At 52.0% G+C, this 14,664-nt stretch overlaps 4 protein-coding genes across 4 annotated transcripts; 2 read left to right on the top strand and 2 right to left on the bottom strand.

Annotated features, from left to right (window-relative positions):
* Positions 1-478: 478 nt before the first annotated feature.
* TRIVIDRAFT_66683 (uncharacterized protein) lies at positions 479-1,527 on the top strand (the record flags this gene model as incomplete). The annotated part of the gene is made up of 2 exons (XM_014096506.1): positions 479-746; positions 836-1,527. The coding sequence occupies 2 exons, from the start codon at positions 479-481 to the stop codon at positions 1,525-1,527; spliced, it is 960 nt and encodes a 319-aa protein (XP_013951981.1).
* Positions 1,528-2,955: 1,428 nt separating this feature from the next.
* TRIVIDRAFT_183171 (uncharacterized protein) lies at positions 2,956-6,223 on the bottom strand (the record flags this gene model as incomplete). Its single annotated transcript, XM_014096531.1, has 2 exons — positions 2,956-5,416; positions 5,483-6,223. 2 exons carry the CDS (start codon positions 6,204-6,206, stop codon positions 4,251-4,253), a joined length of 1,890 nt encoding a protein of 629 aa, XP_013952006.1.
* A 5,041-nt stretch (positions 6,224-11,264) lies between these two features.
* Positions 11,265-12,134, bottom strand: TRIVIDRAFT_88786 (uncharacterized protein; the record flags this gene model as incomplete). The annotated part of the gene is made up of 3 exons (XM_014096507.1): positions 11,265-11,650; positions 11,717-11,854; positions 12,043-12,134. The coding sequence occupies 3 exons, from the start codon at positions 12,050-12,052 to the stop codon at positions 11,487-11,489; spliced, it is 312 nt and encodes a 103-aa protein (XP_013951982.1).
* Positions 12,135-13,616: 1,482 nt separating this feature from the next.
* TRIVIDRAFT_88789 (uncharacterized protein) lies at positions 13,617-14,365 on the top strand (the record flags this gene model as incomplete). Its single annotated transcript, XM_014096508.1, has 2 exons — positions 13,617-13,886; positions 13,944-14,365. The coding sequence occupies 2 exons, from the start codon at positions 13,674-13,676 to the stop codon at positions 14,139-14,141; spliced, it is 411 nt and encodes a 136-aa protein (XP_013951983.1).
* Positions 14,366-14,664: the final 299 nt, after the last annotated feature.

Here is a 14,664-nt window from a genome sequence, read left to right on the forward strand (position 1 = left end):
CCGCATCTCCGTTTTCTTTCTCGTGCCTCTAATGCGTGCGGTATATGCTCCATAATACTGTAGGATTCATGGCATGACATAATTTGCTGCAAGCTGCTATGGATTCAGCTTCTAGTGCCATGTCAGCAGTCTGGATCACAAGGGAAGAGTGAGAAAGAAAAAGAGGCGATTGAACGCTACGATGGAAGGCCATGTTCTCTTCCTTTGTATATTCCTTTGTAGGCCACAGAACCTGTCTTGAACTCCGATACTCTCTTTCAATGTTCCTTTCAGCCATCTTGCTTCGAAGCCTCTGACAAGCCAACTATGCTGTGACTGTTCAGGAGCAGTCTGAATATAAAAAGGCTGGCCATCATGCCCTTTTTCGTTCGAAGAGACAAATCATTACATCTTTTCTCAAGAATCGTTACAGCAACACTTTAACTACTTCTTAGTTACTCCGAATAACTCATCTGCCCTCGAACAAACATCAACCATGATGGCGCCAACCTCACTCAAGGCTGGCCTCCTCCTCCTCGCTCAGCTACAGCTGACCTGGGCCATGATACTGGGCCCCCGTCGGCCGACCTCCGCGAGCGGACCGACCACGGCATCATTGGCTTCAGGCATGCCGCAACAGACGGGTACCTCCACCCAATGTAACAACTTCTACTTGGTTGAACCTGACGAACAATGTGATATCATCGAGGCCCGGTTCGGTCTCAGCCGTGACCAATTTATTACCTTGAACCCAACGGTCGACAAAGGTATGTCCTATATTACTATGTTCCCATCGACTGTACTTGTTTAGACGGGAAAGAAAAGTAAAATACAAAATCATTGACCAACGTTGCAGCCTGTACAACCCTGATAGCCGGTTACCTCTACTGTGTGGGCTCCCCCGGATTCGACAAGTTTTCCACCAGCAGCATCCCCACGTCGGCCCAAGCTACTCCCACCAGCGGCATCACCACCTCCACCACACCGGCCCAAGCTACTCCCACCAGCAGCATGCCCTCGTCGGCCCAAACTACTCCCACCACGTCGGCCCAAGCTGCTCCCACCAATAGCGTCGCCCCTTCCGCCATCAGTGTCAACACGCCCCAGCCTATCCAGACCGGAATGGTCACCGGTTGCAACAAATACCACTTTGTCGAGTCCGGCAACTCCTGCTTCGACATCGCCAAGGAAAACAACGTCCCCCTCGCTACCTTCTACTCATGGAATCCAGCCGTCGGCCCCTCCTGCGCGACCCTCAACGTAGGCTACTACGTCTGCGTCGACGCCGCCGGCTCTACGCCACCGGCTGCAGCACCCACGGGGACAACGGCGAGCTCGGCGGGCAACGGCATGCCCACGCCAACACCCTTCCAGCCGGGGATGGTGCCTGACTGCAAGAAATTCTACCTCGTCAAATCGGGCGACACGTGCGCGTTCATTGCTGAGGATCAAGGCACGACAGTTGACGACATTAAGAAGTGGAACCCACAGGTGGGATCCGGCTGCACGGCTCTGTGGTTAAACAACAACATTTGCGTTGGCGTGTAAATGAATTAGCCCTCGATTTCATAGTCTGGAGTGGTAAGGTGGATGGTGGTTGTGGATTTGTTAGTGAAATTATGTTTGACGAGAATAAGGGGATGCAATTTTGTATAGTAACATAATACAGGCACACTGTAAAATGAATCGCCGCCCGCTCTTGGCCGTGACTGTGCACATGTGAACTTTTCGAAATCCGATCCCATCCATGATGCTAAAATGCCGGTGGCTTTCCACACAATTGATACAATAAAGCATGCGTTTTATAGCAGGTAGCCAGTAACAAGCTCACATCTACTGTACGATAGATAACAACGCAGAGCCAAATTCAGAATAGGTGGCATAAGAACAGTTGAGATAGATATTTGCGCCGGATCACGGCTTTACCAACTGCATATACTCCGTTAATTCAGACCCATTGTCAAGTAAGCCACAGGAAAGAAACTTGATGTTAGGGAAAAGAAGTAGTCTAATGTTCCTTGAACCACTTGGTATATAAGTGCATCAGACTGCATTTACTAGCACATACGACCATAGGTAGAGGAGAATTCGGGGTCCCGTCTGCTCCCCCATAGACAAGCCTCTAACCGGCAGATTAGTAGTCAGGTGGGTGACCACTGGCGAACACCGGCTGTTGTATGTTTTTTTTCTTTTTTCCCTTTTTCTTGCATCATTATTGCAGCGAAGTGGGTGTAGTTTACGATCATTTGGGTGTTACTTTGTCTTCACTGCCACCTCAGGCATGGCGCGTGAGTCTTGGCCGCCAAAGCATCCAAGACTGCCAAGATGCTTTGCCTTGCCGCACCATTTCATTTACATACATGCAATCTCTACAAACCAATCAATTCAACGAACAGCCTGTCTTTTTTTCCTTTGTATTACAATACAGCACCGTTTTTAGACACAAATCCTCCCTGCTCCTTTCAGACATAAACCGCCTTCCCGCCTGACTGACTCACCCATGCACCCCGCTAGTCAGAACAAAAGAACCCCAACCTTCAACCACACCCAATCATCCAGTGATTCACTCATCAAAAGCAATCGAATATTAAATTAAAAAATTACATGACTCTTCGCCTGAATTTACCAATAGAACATACACCCCCCAGAGTCATCTCGTATTCGTCTTTTTCATCCCTCCACTGGTCACATGCCAAAGCAATGCCTCGAGACTAACGAACTGTAAGTGGCACGTGATCAGTGCATGTGCCGCTCTAACTGCTTTAACGGGTAGGGCTACCTAGAGCCAGTGGAGAAGTGCCTTAGCGCGCAGCCTCACAACGTGTTCAGGTACGTATACCATCACGTACCCTGTAATACTGTAGTGAGAATACGAGTGAGAAACTGGGATTGCTGATTCTGCATAAACTGGCACGTGCGTCAATCTGGGGTATTTCACGTTTGGTGCATTTCACGTTTTATTTGGTCAAGGAGAGTAGATGAGTTCATAGGGCTTTCAATTTATTGCCATAATGAAATGGTATGACTAGTGTACATGAATCTTTTTGTCTATCCAACCAAGTGGTTCACGTATAAGAAAGGAAATAAAGAGAAAATAAAAGAGTAAGAGAGAAAAGATCAAAAGAAATAAAGCATCTGCTTCCTTTCAAATAGTAGTAATCCACTCAAATGTTTAGCCCTGCATATGCGCCTCCGCCCTCATGAATGTCAATCCCATTTCTTGTTTCAATGTTCGAATGCATTGGTCCGTGTAAGAGAATCCAGTCTGGCGAACCTTTGATCTTTGATAATACATTTTCCCCGACAAAGGAAAGAGAATCGAATCGATTATGCTTGCAAAGCAGAGCTGCTGGTTGGTCTAAAAAAAATAATGAAATCCGAATATCCTTTGCCGCCCTTCCAAATGCGGCCCCGCTTTCCCAAGTGCAACAAAATGAAGTAATAATAACCGGGAGTAGTACAGTGATGATGAAAGCCAAGGATGCAATAGACAAAAGGAAATATGAAGAACAAGACAGAAAAGCTGGCACGTAGCACGCGCATAAATAGAAGCAATTGGTGTGTGTGTGTGTACATCATGATCGCGTAGCATCGTTCGAAGCAAAAACGGTAATGGCAAGGGGGGCGTGAGTGTAGACTTGGTTGAATGCCAGTTGAAGCCGGAAGCGGATTGGCGCGATGAGCTCTGCGAGGATGATCGCGAGGAGGTTTCATCTGCTTCGTAGCATCATTCAACGCACAACATCAGCCGGGACTGTCGTCATTGCTGTCATTTCCCAACCTTTGCAGCAAGCAGGCCCGTCGAGGTCGAGATGAAATCAGGGCAGGAGCAGACGTGGGTGATGTCAGCGGTGGAGGTGGTATGAGGTAGCATGACGTCAGCGCCGTTTGCTCACCAACCAAGACCCTGCAGCTGCAGTAGGACCCTGAGACCCACTCGGCGACCGCTGGGACCGGATAGCTAGGGAGCAGAACGCCAGAGAAGACACTGGAGCCTTCTCATTGGCTCTGCCATCCAGCCTGAAGTCTCGAACGAAGCGCACCTTTCCCCGCAGAGTAGCTAGGAGAGCGCCAGGATCGTCCATCTTCGATTTGCATGCCCTCCAACAGTGCGCCATCGCGTCGTTGACGTTGATTGTTGGCTGATGGTGGTTTCTCCCCCCCTCTCGCGCCCAATGCAAAACGTCATACAGCGAGAATGCCACCGTACTCAGATTTTGCGTTGGCTGCAAAGAAACAAACTTCCCGTTGCATTTCTCTGCCCCGTCAAATTAAGCTCCACCGCGTCGTCGGTGCTTGCCAGGGAGCTCAACATCAGGGTGACAGACTCGGTAGTGTCTCGTCAGCGCATCGGCGCGACTAAATGTCTTCTCTTCTGTACACAGATTGCAGTGCACCTTTTGCTTCTTAGCGTTGTGGATCGTATCCTCGTGCCTTGTCAAGTCGTACGGACGCGAGAAGATGGTATTGCACGGCTTGCCCGTGCTTGGGTTGATGCGGTCACAGCGGTGGGGTCCGGCCTGGCTGTTGAGCAGGCTCGAGGTCATACCCATGTGGTCGTGGTGTGGCCGAGCACCTGCAAGTCCGTGCGACTGCCTGTGGCCCTCACGCTTGTGCTTCTGCAGCAAGTTGGGCGTCTCAAACCGTAGAGTGCAGCCGTGATATGTGCAAGTATAAGTGCCTCCATCAGCATTGGCGCCGGCAGGCCGGCTCTGGGGGGCGGGAGTGTTGTAAGCCGCAGATCCGGTTGAATTGGACTCCGCAGAGCTCAATTGAGATGCCGATGCGTCTTGGCCGTTTGGCGGGTAAGCAATAAACGGGTATCGCTGCGGAACCTGAGGCATGTTGTGAATGTGACCTGCGTTGTCCCCCTGGCTATAGCTGTGTGCTGCTGATGCGGGGCCGTTGACGCTTCCCTCGGGCAGTATCCTGCCCAGGTGGTCCATGCCGAAGTTGATTGGCGTGTGCGAGAACAGGGGCATGTTGGACTCCTCTCCAGACTCGTTAAACTCGAGGACGGCATCCTTGGGAGAAATGGTCTGGGGCGTTCCAGGCTGTGTTGTCTTGGTCATCTGCTGCTGGAAGAAGTGGGCGTCGTGCTGGCCGTTGCGGTCCTGGCCGGGCATCCTCGGCTGGGAGTTCATAGCCACAGTGCCGTGAGAGGTAGCCCAGTCGTGAAGTGGCGAAGGAGCAAGTGGAGAACCATGGCGAAAGGGAGATATGTCTCGAGAAATACTCGAGGTGGGCGAATTCCGAATGGTGCTGAGGTGCTGGCTATTCGCGGCACTGATGCGCTGGTTGAAGACGTCGCTGGGCGCAGCAGTCACCTGGCTCTGCTGTGGCGATGAAGTGATTGTAAAGTTTGGGTTGTACAGCTCATCGCCGTAGACGTCTGTCATCGTGCGGTCGAGTTTGGGGACGGTCCCATTGCCATGACCTGCGAGCCAAAAAGATGAGTCTTGGTAGTCAAACGGCTGGTTGTTGTTGAGAGGTCGGCGCCTACCTTGCCTTCGGCGATCAGCCAGATCAACCTCGCCAGTGACGGGCGTGGCGGGAGAGTCGCCTGCTATTGAGCTTGCCACAGAGGCAGGATGTGATCGTGTCAAGCCATTGGCAAACTCTGGAGCGGGGAGGAGGTTGCGATCCTGTCGCAGCTTGTGATGGCTGGTGGTCGGGATGGAGACTGGATATGCCATCTCGCTGACAGAGGCGTTGTCGAGATGATGGAAGTTTGAGTAGGGAGGCATCGTCTTGGCCAGCTGGTAGTAGGGGCTAGCTGAGCTCATGGTCATGTCGTGCGAGTGCATGTCCATGAAGCCGTCACCATTGGCGTCAGTGACGGCGATGTGAGGGTTCGCGATGTGCGAGTTGAAGGGCGACGCCGGCCCCGTGGATCCCAGGGAAGACAGAGAGGACTCTCGTTGATGGGGAAGACGACCAAACTTGGGAGTTGAGAAGCGAGCGGCAGCGTCCCAGGAGGAGTCGGGCCGCATCGAGTCAGGCGAAAACGCAGTGACGATTGCGGCGTTGAGGTACTCTAGGTTGGACGCAGAGAGCTCGGTTGACGGGAAGATGGTCGAGGTCGAGAAGTCAAAGTCGCTTGCCTGGCCAAAGGTGAAGTCGTCCAGCTTTGTGTGATGGTTGTTGGAGTTGTTGATGCTGTTGTATTGCTGTTGCTGTTGTTGAAAGGGCTGATATTGAGTTGAGTTGTGGTCCACAGATAGCATGGTTGAGGAGAGTTGGAGATTGTATGGGGGCGTATTGCAAGTTCGATCTGACGGCGATGTGGCGAAACGCTTTCTTTATATCGTCCCAAAGCCCTCCACCGGGTCGACCGGTTTCGTCAAGAGTCGACGCAGACATTCGGAGGTGGAGGAGGGGTGACGTTGTGATGGAGGGAGGGGTGTGCGCGAGGGGGTGAAGGAAATCGATGCGAGCCCCACCAGCGAAAAAAGGGCATCTTCGGCCTTGCGAGAGCAGCTAAACTCAGCCAGGCCCTGCGAGAATCTGCCGACAGCACATCCGGGGAGCCGCGGCTGCGGAACTGGTACTTGCGCGGGAGGTAACCCTGGGCGGGTTTGGTAATCCGCCTGCTGGGCAAATGCCTGGCAAATGCCTCGCGGCCCGCGGATTACACATTACACACGCACCGCCACTACCTGGCGCAGAGGTAGCTGTACTTTGCTCGTATACACGGATAGCTTAGGCCCTGCACACTACGCACTACCGCAAGTAGGTATTTGTATTTGGCAATGGATACCTGCTAGCAGCAGAACGACGAGATGCCGACTCAGCAGCGCGTCATGCTTGATTGAGCAATTGCAAAGCCGGCGCTTGATAGGGCAAAGCGCTCCGCGGCTTGCAAGTCAGGAACCTGGTAATGGCTGCGCGTGCGTACAAGTATGACTAACTCCTCAGTCATTTGTCATTGCCTGCGATGCTGCTAGGCAGTTCCTTTGCACGTACCTCTGCCTGCGTACGCACATACGAACCACCCGATGTGTTCCCCTAGTCAGTCGCCGTCAGTGACTGTCAGCAATTGAAAAACCCAGCACGAGCCCGCATCGCTATCGTATACAGTACCTACCTAGCTTCGCTTCGCTTTCGCTTCCCATGGCATCGCCTTTCGCGGCCCTCGTCGGAATCCGTCAAAAGCACTTGGCACCCCCCAGGCACAGCCGCGGAGAAGGACTGGCTGTGGCTTGTGCCTGTGGCTTCGGACAAGGGTCCAACACCAGACAAGTTTCGCGGTTTGGCAGGTCATCCAACTGCAGCCACGTCGCCATAGCGGCAGAGACTTCTAGAAATTTCCCCGACAATGGCATCACAGCCCTCCTTAATTCGATTTAGCAAACCTTTTTTTCACGGGATATTTCTCCTTTCGGTATTCTGGCCATGGCTTGCCATGAAACGTTTCGCCGACCAAAGATGGCTAACGGATATGGCATTGTTTAGCTCAGCAGCGCGGGAACCACAAGCGGTAAAAGCAGTTGGCAATACCTGAATGTGACGTATAGGCTGGCGTATCAAGTTGGGACGGCGGATCGAGCGCGATCCCTGTCCAGCGCATGCCGGTCCGCATTGCACAGATTCTCATTGGTCTCAGCCACAGTCTGGCAGCGCAAGACATCAAGATTTTTCTTGTTCTTGGGTTTCCCCCTTCCGGCGCAGTGCATGCCTCTCAGGTACGAGGATAGGCTATACAGCTGTAGTACTGTGGCAGTAGTAAGACTCGGTACGTACCTCCTCTGTACCCAGCATTGGAAAATTTCTAAAAAAAACCCAACGCTTCCAAGTTTTAGCCGCTAACAACTGCCAATGCTACCACTGGGGTCACATGACCCTCCCCCAAAAGTCAATCCCCCATACTTTGGCAAGTGCACAGACACAAGGTTCGCTGACCAAAGCACCCCTAACGCCGAAAAGAAGGAAAAAGACAAAACGACAAAACCTGTCAGGGAATTACTAATGGGGGTGGCTGCAACGTTGGCTTTGCATTTGATTGATTGAATGTGATCTAAGCACCGGAATTGATTTTTCCTTTTTTTTTTTTTTTTTTTTTTTTTTTTTTTTTTTTTCTCATCATCTGTCATGTCTCGCCAAAGTTTACTTGCCGACTAGAAAATGGCAAGATGTGCACCTGTTGCCTCATCCCATCGACCTGATGTGTAATCGGATGATTTGGCACTTTCAGTTGCGTGACCTGCACCAACATCTCATTGTAGCTACTGCTGTGCGCCCGATCCCAAGCGCTTCGGCCGCGATCCCAACAAAGCTGCGGGTCGCATTTCGATGCAGGCAGAATCCAAACAAGCAAGACAACAGCCGTGGAGGTGTGCTGCGATGGCAGAACGGAAAAATAGGAGATGAAAAATTTTTCAGTTCTCCTGCATGTCGGCACACGAGAGCATGTTTGCGAGCTGGTTTGTTCGAGACGCAGCTGATTTTGGAGGGAGTCGGCCAGGCCGACCTTGGCTTGTTCGGAGACCGCCGGCTGCCAGCGGCCAATGAGCGGCCGGGCTCTGGCACAGCTCAGCCACACACACTCCCGCGATCTGGGCACTTGCATGCATCTTCTGCCGGCACTACTGTAGAGCCAGGGAGCTGAGAGGGAAAAAATAAGATTCATCTCGGCCTGATCGACGCTCTGGCATCTCCAGTCTTTGGGGCTGAAGACTGACTTTTGTCCCACGTCTGCTGGTCTGGACGCGACGGGGAACTGGACTGAAACCTTGCGCGGCTGAGATGAGATGCGATGCGCCGGCGGCAGAGGTCCAGTCTGTCTACGGAGTACAGGGCCGGCACTACTGTGCTCAACTTGACAAGAGAGATCTAGAGCCACACCATAACCAAACCCTTGGGATGAGTCTAAGGACCAGCCTCGTGATCTGCAGCCCGGCGAACTCGGACCCAGGTCGGTATGTGTCCGCTGCCCCGGACTCGCGGCGCCGAAGCCATTCCGCGGCTACCTCGCTCCAATTCGCACCACTTCGCTCTCAACTCTTCCTCTGCTCCGCGAGATTCCATGCTGGTGACAAGTGCAGTGCTGTGCTGTGCTGTGCAGTGTAGGGCCCGCGAATGCCAAATCTTGCCGCACCCGCCCTGATTGCCGTGCCGCGACGGATGTCGGATCAGCACGTCAGAATTCGCCGCCCTGGGAGGGACGCGGATAGACGTCGGGGTTTGGGTTTGCGGATTTCCATCTGTAAGCCGTCCGGGATCCACGAATACCCCTCTCGTGCTGTTGCTGTTGTTGTTGAACCCCTCTCTCGATATTGGATATTGGATATTGGATGATGACCCAGCTGAATTCCCTCGCCGTCGTCGTCTTCTGTGGTCCAGTCATCTGGCACAAGAGTCTCGTGACCAGCTGCTAGCATGGGGCAGGAAAAGCAATAGAGCAATGCACAGCGAAACAATATCGATCCAACATCCAATATAATGGCGATACTATCAACTCGCTAGGCCGGCATGCTAGCCGGATTCGATGCATCACCTCAGCCCAGAATGCCAGCCATACACTGACATGCCGACAGCAACACTGCGCTGGGCGTGCGAACCATATGGGCCACCGAGTTTCCCCCCCGTAATCTCAGATCAGCCGCGTGTGCATTTGCCTGTTACGAGGATAGTTGGATAGCAGAGCAGCTCGATACCGATGTCGCAGTTGAGGGCTCGGTCAATCAACCTCAGCCAAGTCCAGTCAAGTCCAGCACCCCCCTTGTCCCTGTCCCGTCTCGTTTCTTGCATCTGTCATTTGTCATTTTTTTTCTTGCTTCTTCGTGCTCGTCCCAGCCCAAAACATGCAAAGCACAGCAAATGCTTCCACCCGCCTGTATTTCGTGGAGCTGCTGCTCCGGGCCTCCGGTCTGCTAACAGGATGTGGCTCTTTTCAACATGTGGTGGCTCCACCCCCCTTCGGATCGCCTTTACCCGCCGATGCAGATCCGGTCTAGGCCTTAACCAAACCCCCTGCCCACGTGTTTTTCTTGGGCTCACCTCGTCTCAAGCAGCCCGAATTTTTTCGGTTTGTCTGAGTTTTCTGCGTCGGCGGGCCCGTTGGGACATGTTGCAGCGCATAGTTACCCTGTTGAGCTGCGACGTGCCGTCTTTTTTGGCCTGCATGCATGCATGCGTCTGTGCTACTGCCCTTTTTTTCTTTTTTTCTTTTTTTTTGGTCTGGTCTCAAGTTTTGCCGGTTCCAGCTGTGCTTGTTTGACTTCTATTTTAATCGACCGACATGCATCGGCTCCTTTTTTTCCATTCCCCCTTCTATTCCGCCATGCAGGGATGAAAAAAAGATGCAGTCTGAAAATTCGGACAGAGGGGGCGTCTGGATAGTAAATGCCAGCCAAACTAACTCGATGCCTGTGTGTGTGTGTGTCCCCTAAACCCCGGGCTTACATCTCCATTGGACAGCAAACTGGCAGCCTGTTGCTTTTTTTTTCCTTATCCCCCTTATCCTTTTTTTTTCTCTCTCTTTGGGTGGTCAAGTAGGGCAGAGCATCAGAATCCAATCGCATATCATCGGGTAAGAGTTTTTTTCCTCCTTGCTACTATTTTTCGACTCGTGATGAAAATGTGAGTTGCGATAGAATGACAGCCTGGAGAGCCTTGGGCCCCCGGCGAAGCGCATAAGCGGCCAACCACATGACACCTCGAACCACTATCTGTTTTTACGTGGTCCTTTGGGGTGATTCACGCCCAATAAACCCACCGTGTCTTTTTCTTTGTCCGTTTCGTTTTTTAATAAATATTAATATTTGGGCAGAGGGAAATGGATACTGGTGAGTCATAAAATTGGATGCGCTGTGAGGTGTAGCTTCGAATATTGGATCTCTCAAGCTGGGCGTTTACATATTGGGCTTTTGCTTCGTATATTGGGACCTTATAGTGGAGGACGGCTGAGGTAGTGTCAATACCCGTATACTTGCATACGTTCAGGTAGACTTGTTGCCCTACAGGAAACGTATACAACGTCCCTAGTACGTAGAGAACATGATAGATTCCGATGTAACGTGGCTGGATACAGAGCGGGCCATGGACATCTGGAGTCATCCCGTCTACTTGGACATGTGGATACGACCTCCTCTCTATCGATAGAAGCACAAGCCGCTCCCTCTATATTCGGCATGGCGATTTGGACATTCAGTTCAGACAACATTGACGCGTCACGCGTCACGGGAACAACACAGCTCTTCGCCGCTCTGCCTCTCTTCCAGATACGTGGCAGGCAGCGAGTCATACGCGTTCACAGGCATCAGTCACATCTTGGACAGGTTCTTCACAGCCAGGCACAAAGTTTACTTGTAGAGTATATGTGATGCTTTATTTCAAGGTCACCACTTGATAAGTCTCAATTACCCCCTTTCGGAAGTCACCCATTTCCCAGTACGTTGTACAGTACAAAATCTCAAAAAGCAATGACCCGCGCCCATAGTGAAAAGCCCAATCGTAACAAACACGCGAATAACACATTATGTCGACCCGACCTAGTGGCAGATCGCTTAACCACCGAAACCGTACAGGGTGCGGCCCTGTCGTTTCAGGGCATAGACAACGTCTAGTGATGTGACGGTCTTGCGCTTGGCGTGCTCGGTGTATGTGACGGCATCACGGATGACACCCTCGAGGAAGGACTTGAGGACACCACGGGTCTCCTCGTAGATCACTGTGAGGAAGCAATGTTAGACACCTTGGTCATGTTTTGTGGTGTTGATGGTGAATGGAAACTTACTGGCAGAGATACGCTTGACACCACCACGACGAGCGAGACGTCGGATAGCGGGCTTGGTAATGCCCTGGATGTTGTCACGAAGAATCTTGCGGTGACGCTTGGCACCACCCTTGCCGAGGCCCTTGCCACCTTTGCCGCCTGTATTGTGGATGTCAGTCGATCTTGGAGTGGCGACAGTAGAAGGCAGACGCGTCAAGGCCGAGGCTGAAGCCGAAAGCTAAAGCGCCATGCAGCCCGCAAGGCTTGAGGCGAAGTAGCTGAAGCCAAGCAGCGATGGCAATGGACCGCGTCGCCAACATATGATGAGGTAAACAGGAGTTACTTACGTCCAGTCATGATGATTGATGTGGGTTGTTTGAAGTTGAGATATCAAGAAGTGCGTAAACGCCAAAATGAGATGCAGATGATGGTAAACGGTAAGTCGTACATAAAAGAGGGGAGGGGAAAAGGCAAAGTGTGGCAACACGCCAGTTTAAGTAGCAGCGGCCCAGATCACTGATCGATTATGGAGAGGGAAAAAAACCGGGGGCCGTGGTGCGTGGTGGGCCTTTTTGGGCAGTGATTCAAAGGAGAAAAAAAGGGCGATGATACGAAAAAAAAAATAAAACACGGTACGTACTGCTGGCGCGGGAAAGGTCGGGTGGGGCGCGAGCTGGGAAAAAGGTAAACAAAAATCGACACGTCCCAATCACGGCTGTGGATGGGCTTGGTTTTATTTTATTTGATTGTAATTTTTTTATGGGTGCGTCTAAGCTTGTTTTGTCTGGTGCCCATGCGAGCAGCTACGGTATTGTGCCATCTGTTTGAGACCAAGGGGGACCGGCATTGCGATGATTGGGCTGGTGCCTGTTGGCCGAGTCTAACGATGTGCTGAGTGATGTGTTGGAAATGGGTACTCGTGGTATCCGTATCCGTAGCAGAGGTACTTTGCATAGCATGATGGTGATGCTGTAGATACAAGTATTCGTAGACCATGGGATTGTTGCTGCTCCATCACAGGGACATGATGCTCCATCGACACGATGCTGCATGGGTCCTCCATCTTCAACACCGTTGACGTTTGCCTATTTTTAGTCCCATTGTCTCCTTTCACATGTCATCTGGTAGTAGTAGTATAAGCTTTGCGAGGCGTAGTTGCAGTTTACCCACTGGCATGCGCTGCGTCATCTTGATTTTGAGTTTACATGATAAGGATGCTGAGTTACAGCAGTGGCTAAAGAGTGGTGCCTTAGAATCCAATTACAACGTCTAGACATTCAACTTCAACCAGCAATACAACACCACAACCTCAAGTACAAACCATCAAAAATAAAAAACCAAATACCAGTAATTCATACTCTCATCAAAAAACAACAATCCACCTGTATTCCCCCCCATCCACCGCTCCATCATCCCATCATCCCCCCCGATCGTGCATCTTGCATCCATCCAGGGTAAGCTGAGATGATGCTACTGTACTCTACCAATCTGCCAAGGTACATGCAGTCGGTACCTCGCAAATCGAATCTAGGCTGCGATCGTAAAAAACATCCCCCTCCCAGCCAATCAGAAAAAAGGAACGCGCTCAGCTTTTTTTTTTTTCGGCGCCTCCTCGCAGCTTCCGGTTCCGCATCAGCACCCGTTTCGGCGCTGCAGGTGGGGGGCCTGACGTTCCACTCGCAGAAAAAGAAGGGGGGGCAGAAGCGCTAACGCTCCCTTTTTTTTTCTGGCCTCTTTGTTTTTTTCCCCCTTTGCCAGCGGGTTCCTTTTTTCCTGTCGCCTTTTTTTCCCACTGACGCGCGCGCACGGTCCAGCGCGCAACCCAGATCAGCCGCCACCTCAGGCGTGCGCTAGGCTCAACTATTAAAGCATCTTCCCCCGCCCGCTTGTCGGAGTTTTCCCTTCTACACTGCCAACTTCTCCAGCCCCACCAAAGTGTTTCTCAGCATCTTCACATCTTCACATCACAACTTCCATCATGGCCCGCACCAAGCAGACCGCCCGTAAGTCCACTGGTGGCAAGGCTCCCCGTAAGCAGCTCGCCTCCAAGGCTGCCCGCAAGAGCGCTCCCTCCACCGGAGGTGTCAAGAAGCCTCACCGTTATAAGCCCGGTACCGTCGCTCTCCGTGAGATTCGTCGTTACCAGAAGTCCACCGAGCTCCTGATCCGCAAGCTCCCCTTCCAGCGTCTGGTAAGATTAACACAACCATCATCTGCATCATCGCATCTCTAACACGTTTGATTACAGGTTCGTGAGATTGCTCAGGACTTCAAGAGCGACCTTCGTTTCCAGTCCTCTGCCATCGGTGCTCTCCAGGAGTCCGTCGAGTCTTACCTCGTCTCCCTCTTCGAGGACACCAACCTGTGCGCCATCCACGCCAAGCGTGTCACCATCCAGAGCAAGGACATCCAGCTCGCCCGCCGCCTCCGTGGTGAGCGCAACTAGATGGAGACTTTGGGAGGATTTTGCAGGACATGACTTTGCTTTTACTACGAGTGTTTCTGGGGTCAAGGGATAATCAGGCGTTACAAATGAGAGTTTTTATTCCCCTTTATGGTTCGGAATGTATATTACCAGTGCAGTCAGGGAAAATGCACTGCATAAATGCAAACGAGGTTCACGGCCTCATGGGTTAACGAACTATAATAACTGCATCACTTCACATCTTGTTTCTCCATCGTGCCTGTTACCTCTGTGCCCTGCATGTAAACCGCGCACCATCAATCGTGCAATCCAACACAGTGTTTAGGCAGCAACACCATCCAAAGTCGCGTTCCCGCTGCAAACGCGATGCCGTATCTCGAGATTACGTAGCGCTAGTCTTCGTGCCGTGACTCAATCGCCGTCGCCAGTGGCGCACCCACGCCAGCCCAGGGCCGAGGAAGCACTACGCCGTCTTGCTGCGACAACATCGCGAAATATCCCGCATCAATGCCTCATCTCTCGTCGCAATCAATCGGCCACGCCA

The sequence above is a fragment of the Trichoderma virens genome (genome assembly GCF_000170995.1).
Source record: "Trichoderma virens Gv29-8 chromosome Unknown TRIVIscaffold_88, whole genome shotgun sequence".
Classification (NCBI taxonomy): domain Eukaryota; kingdom Fungi; phylum Ascomycota; class Sordariomycetes; order Hypocreales; family Hypocreaceae; genus Trichoderma; species Trichoderma virens.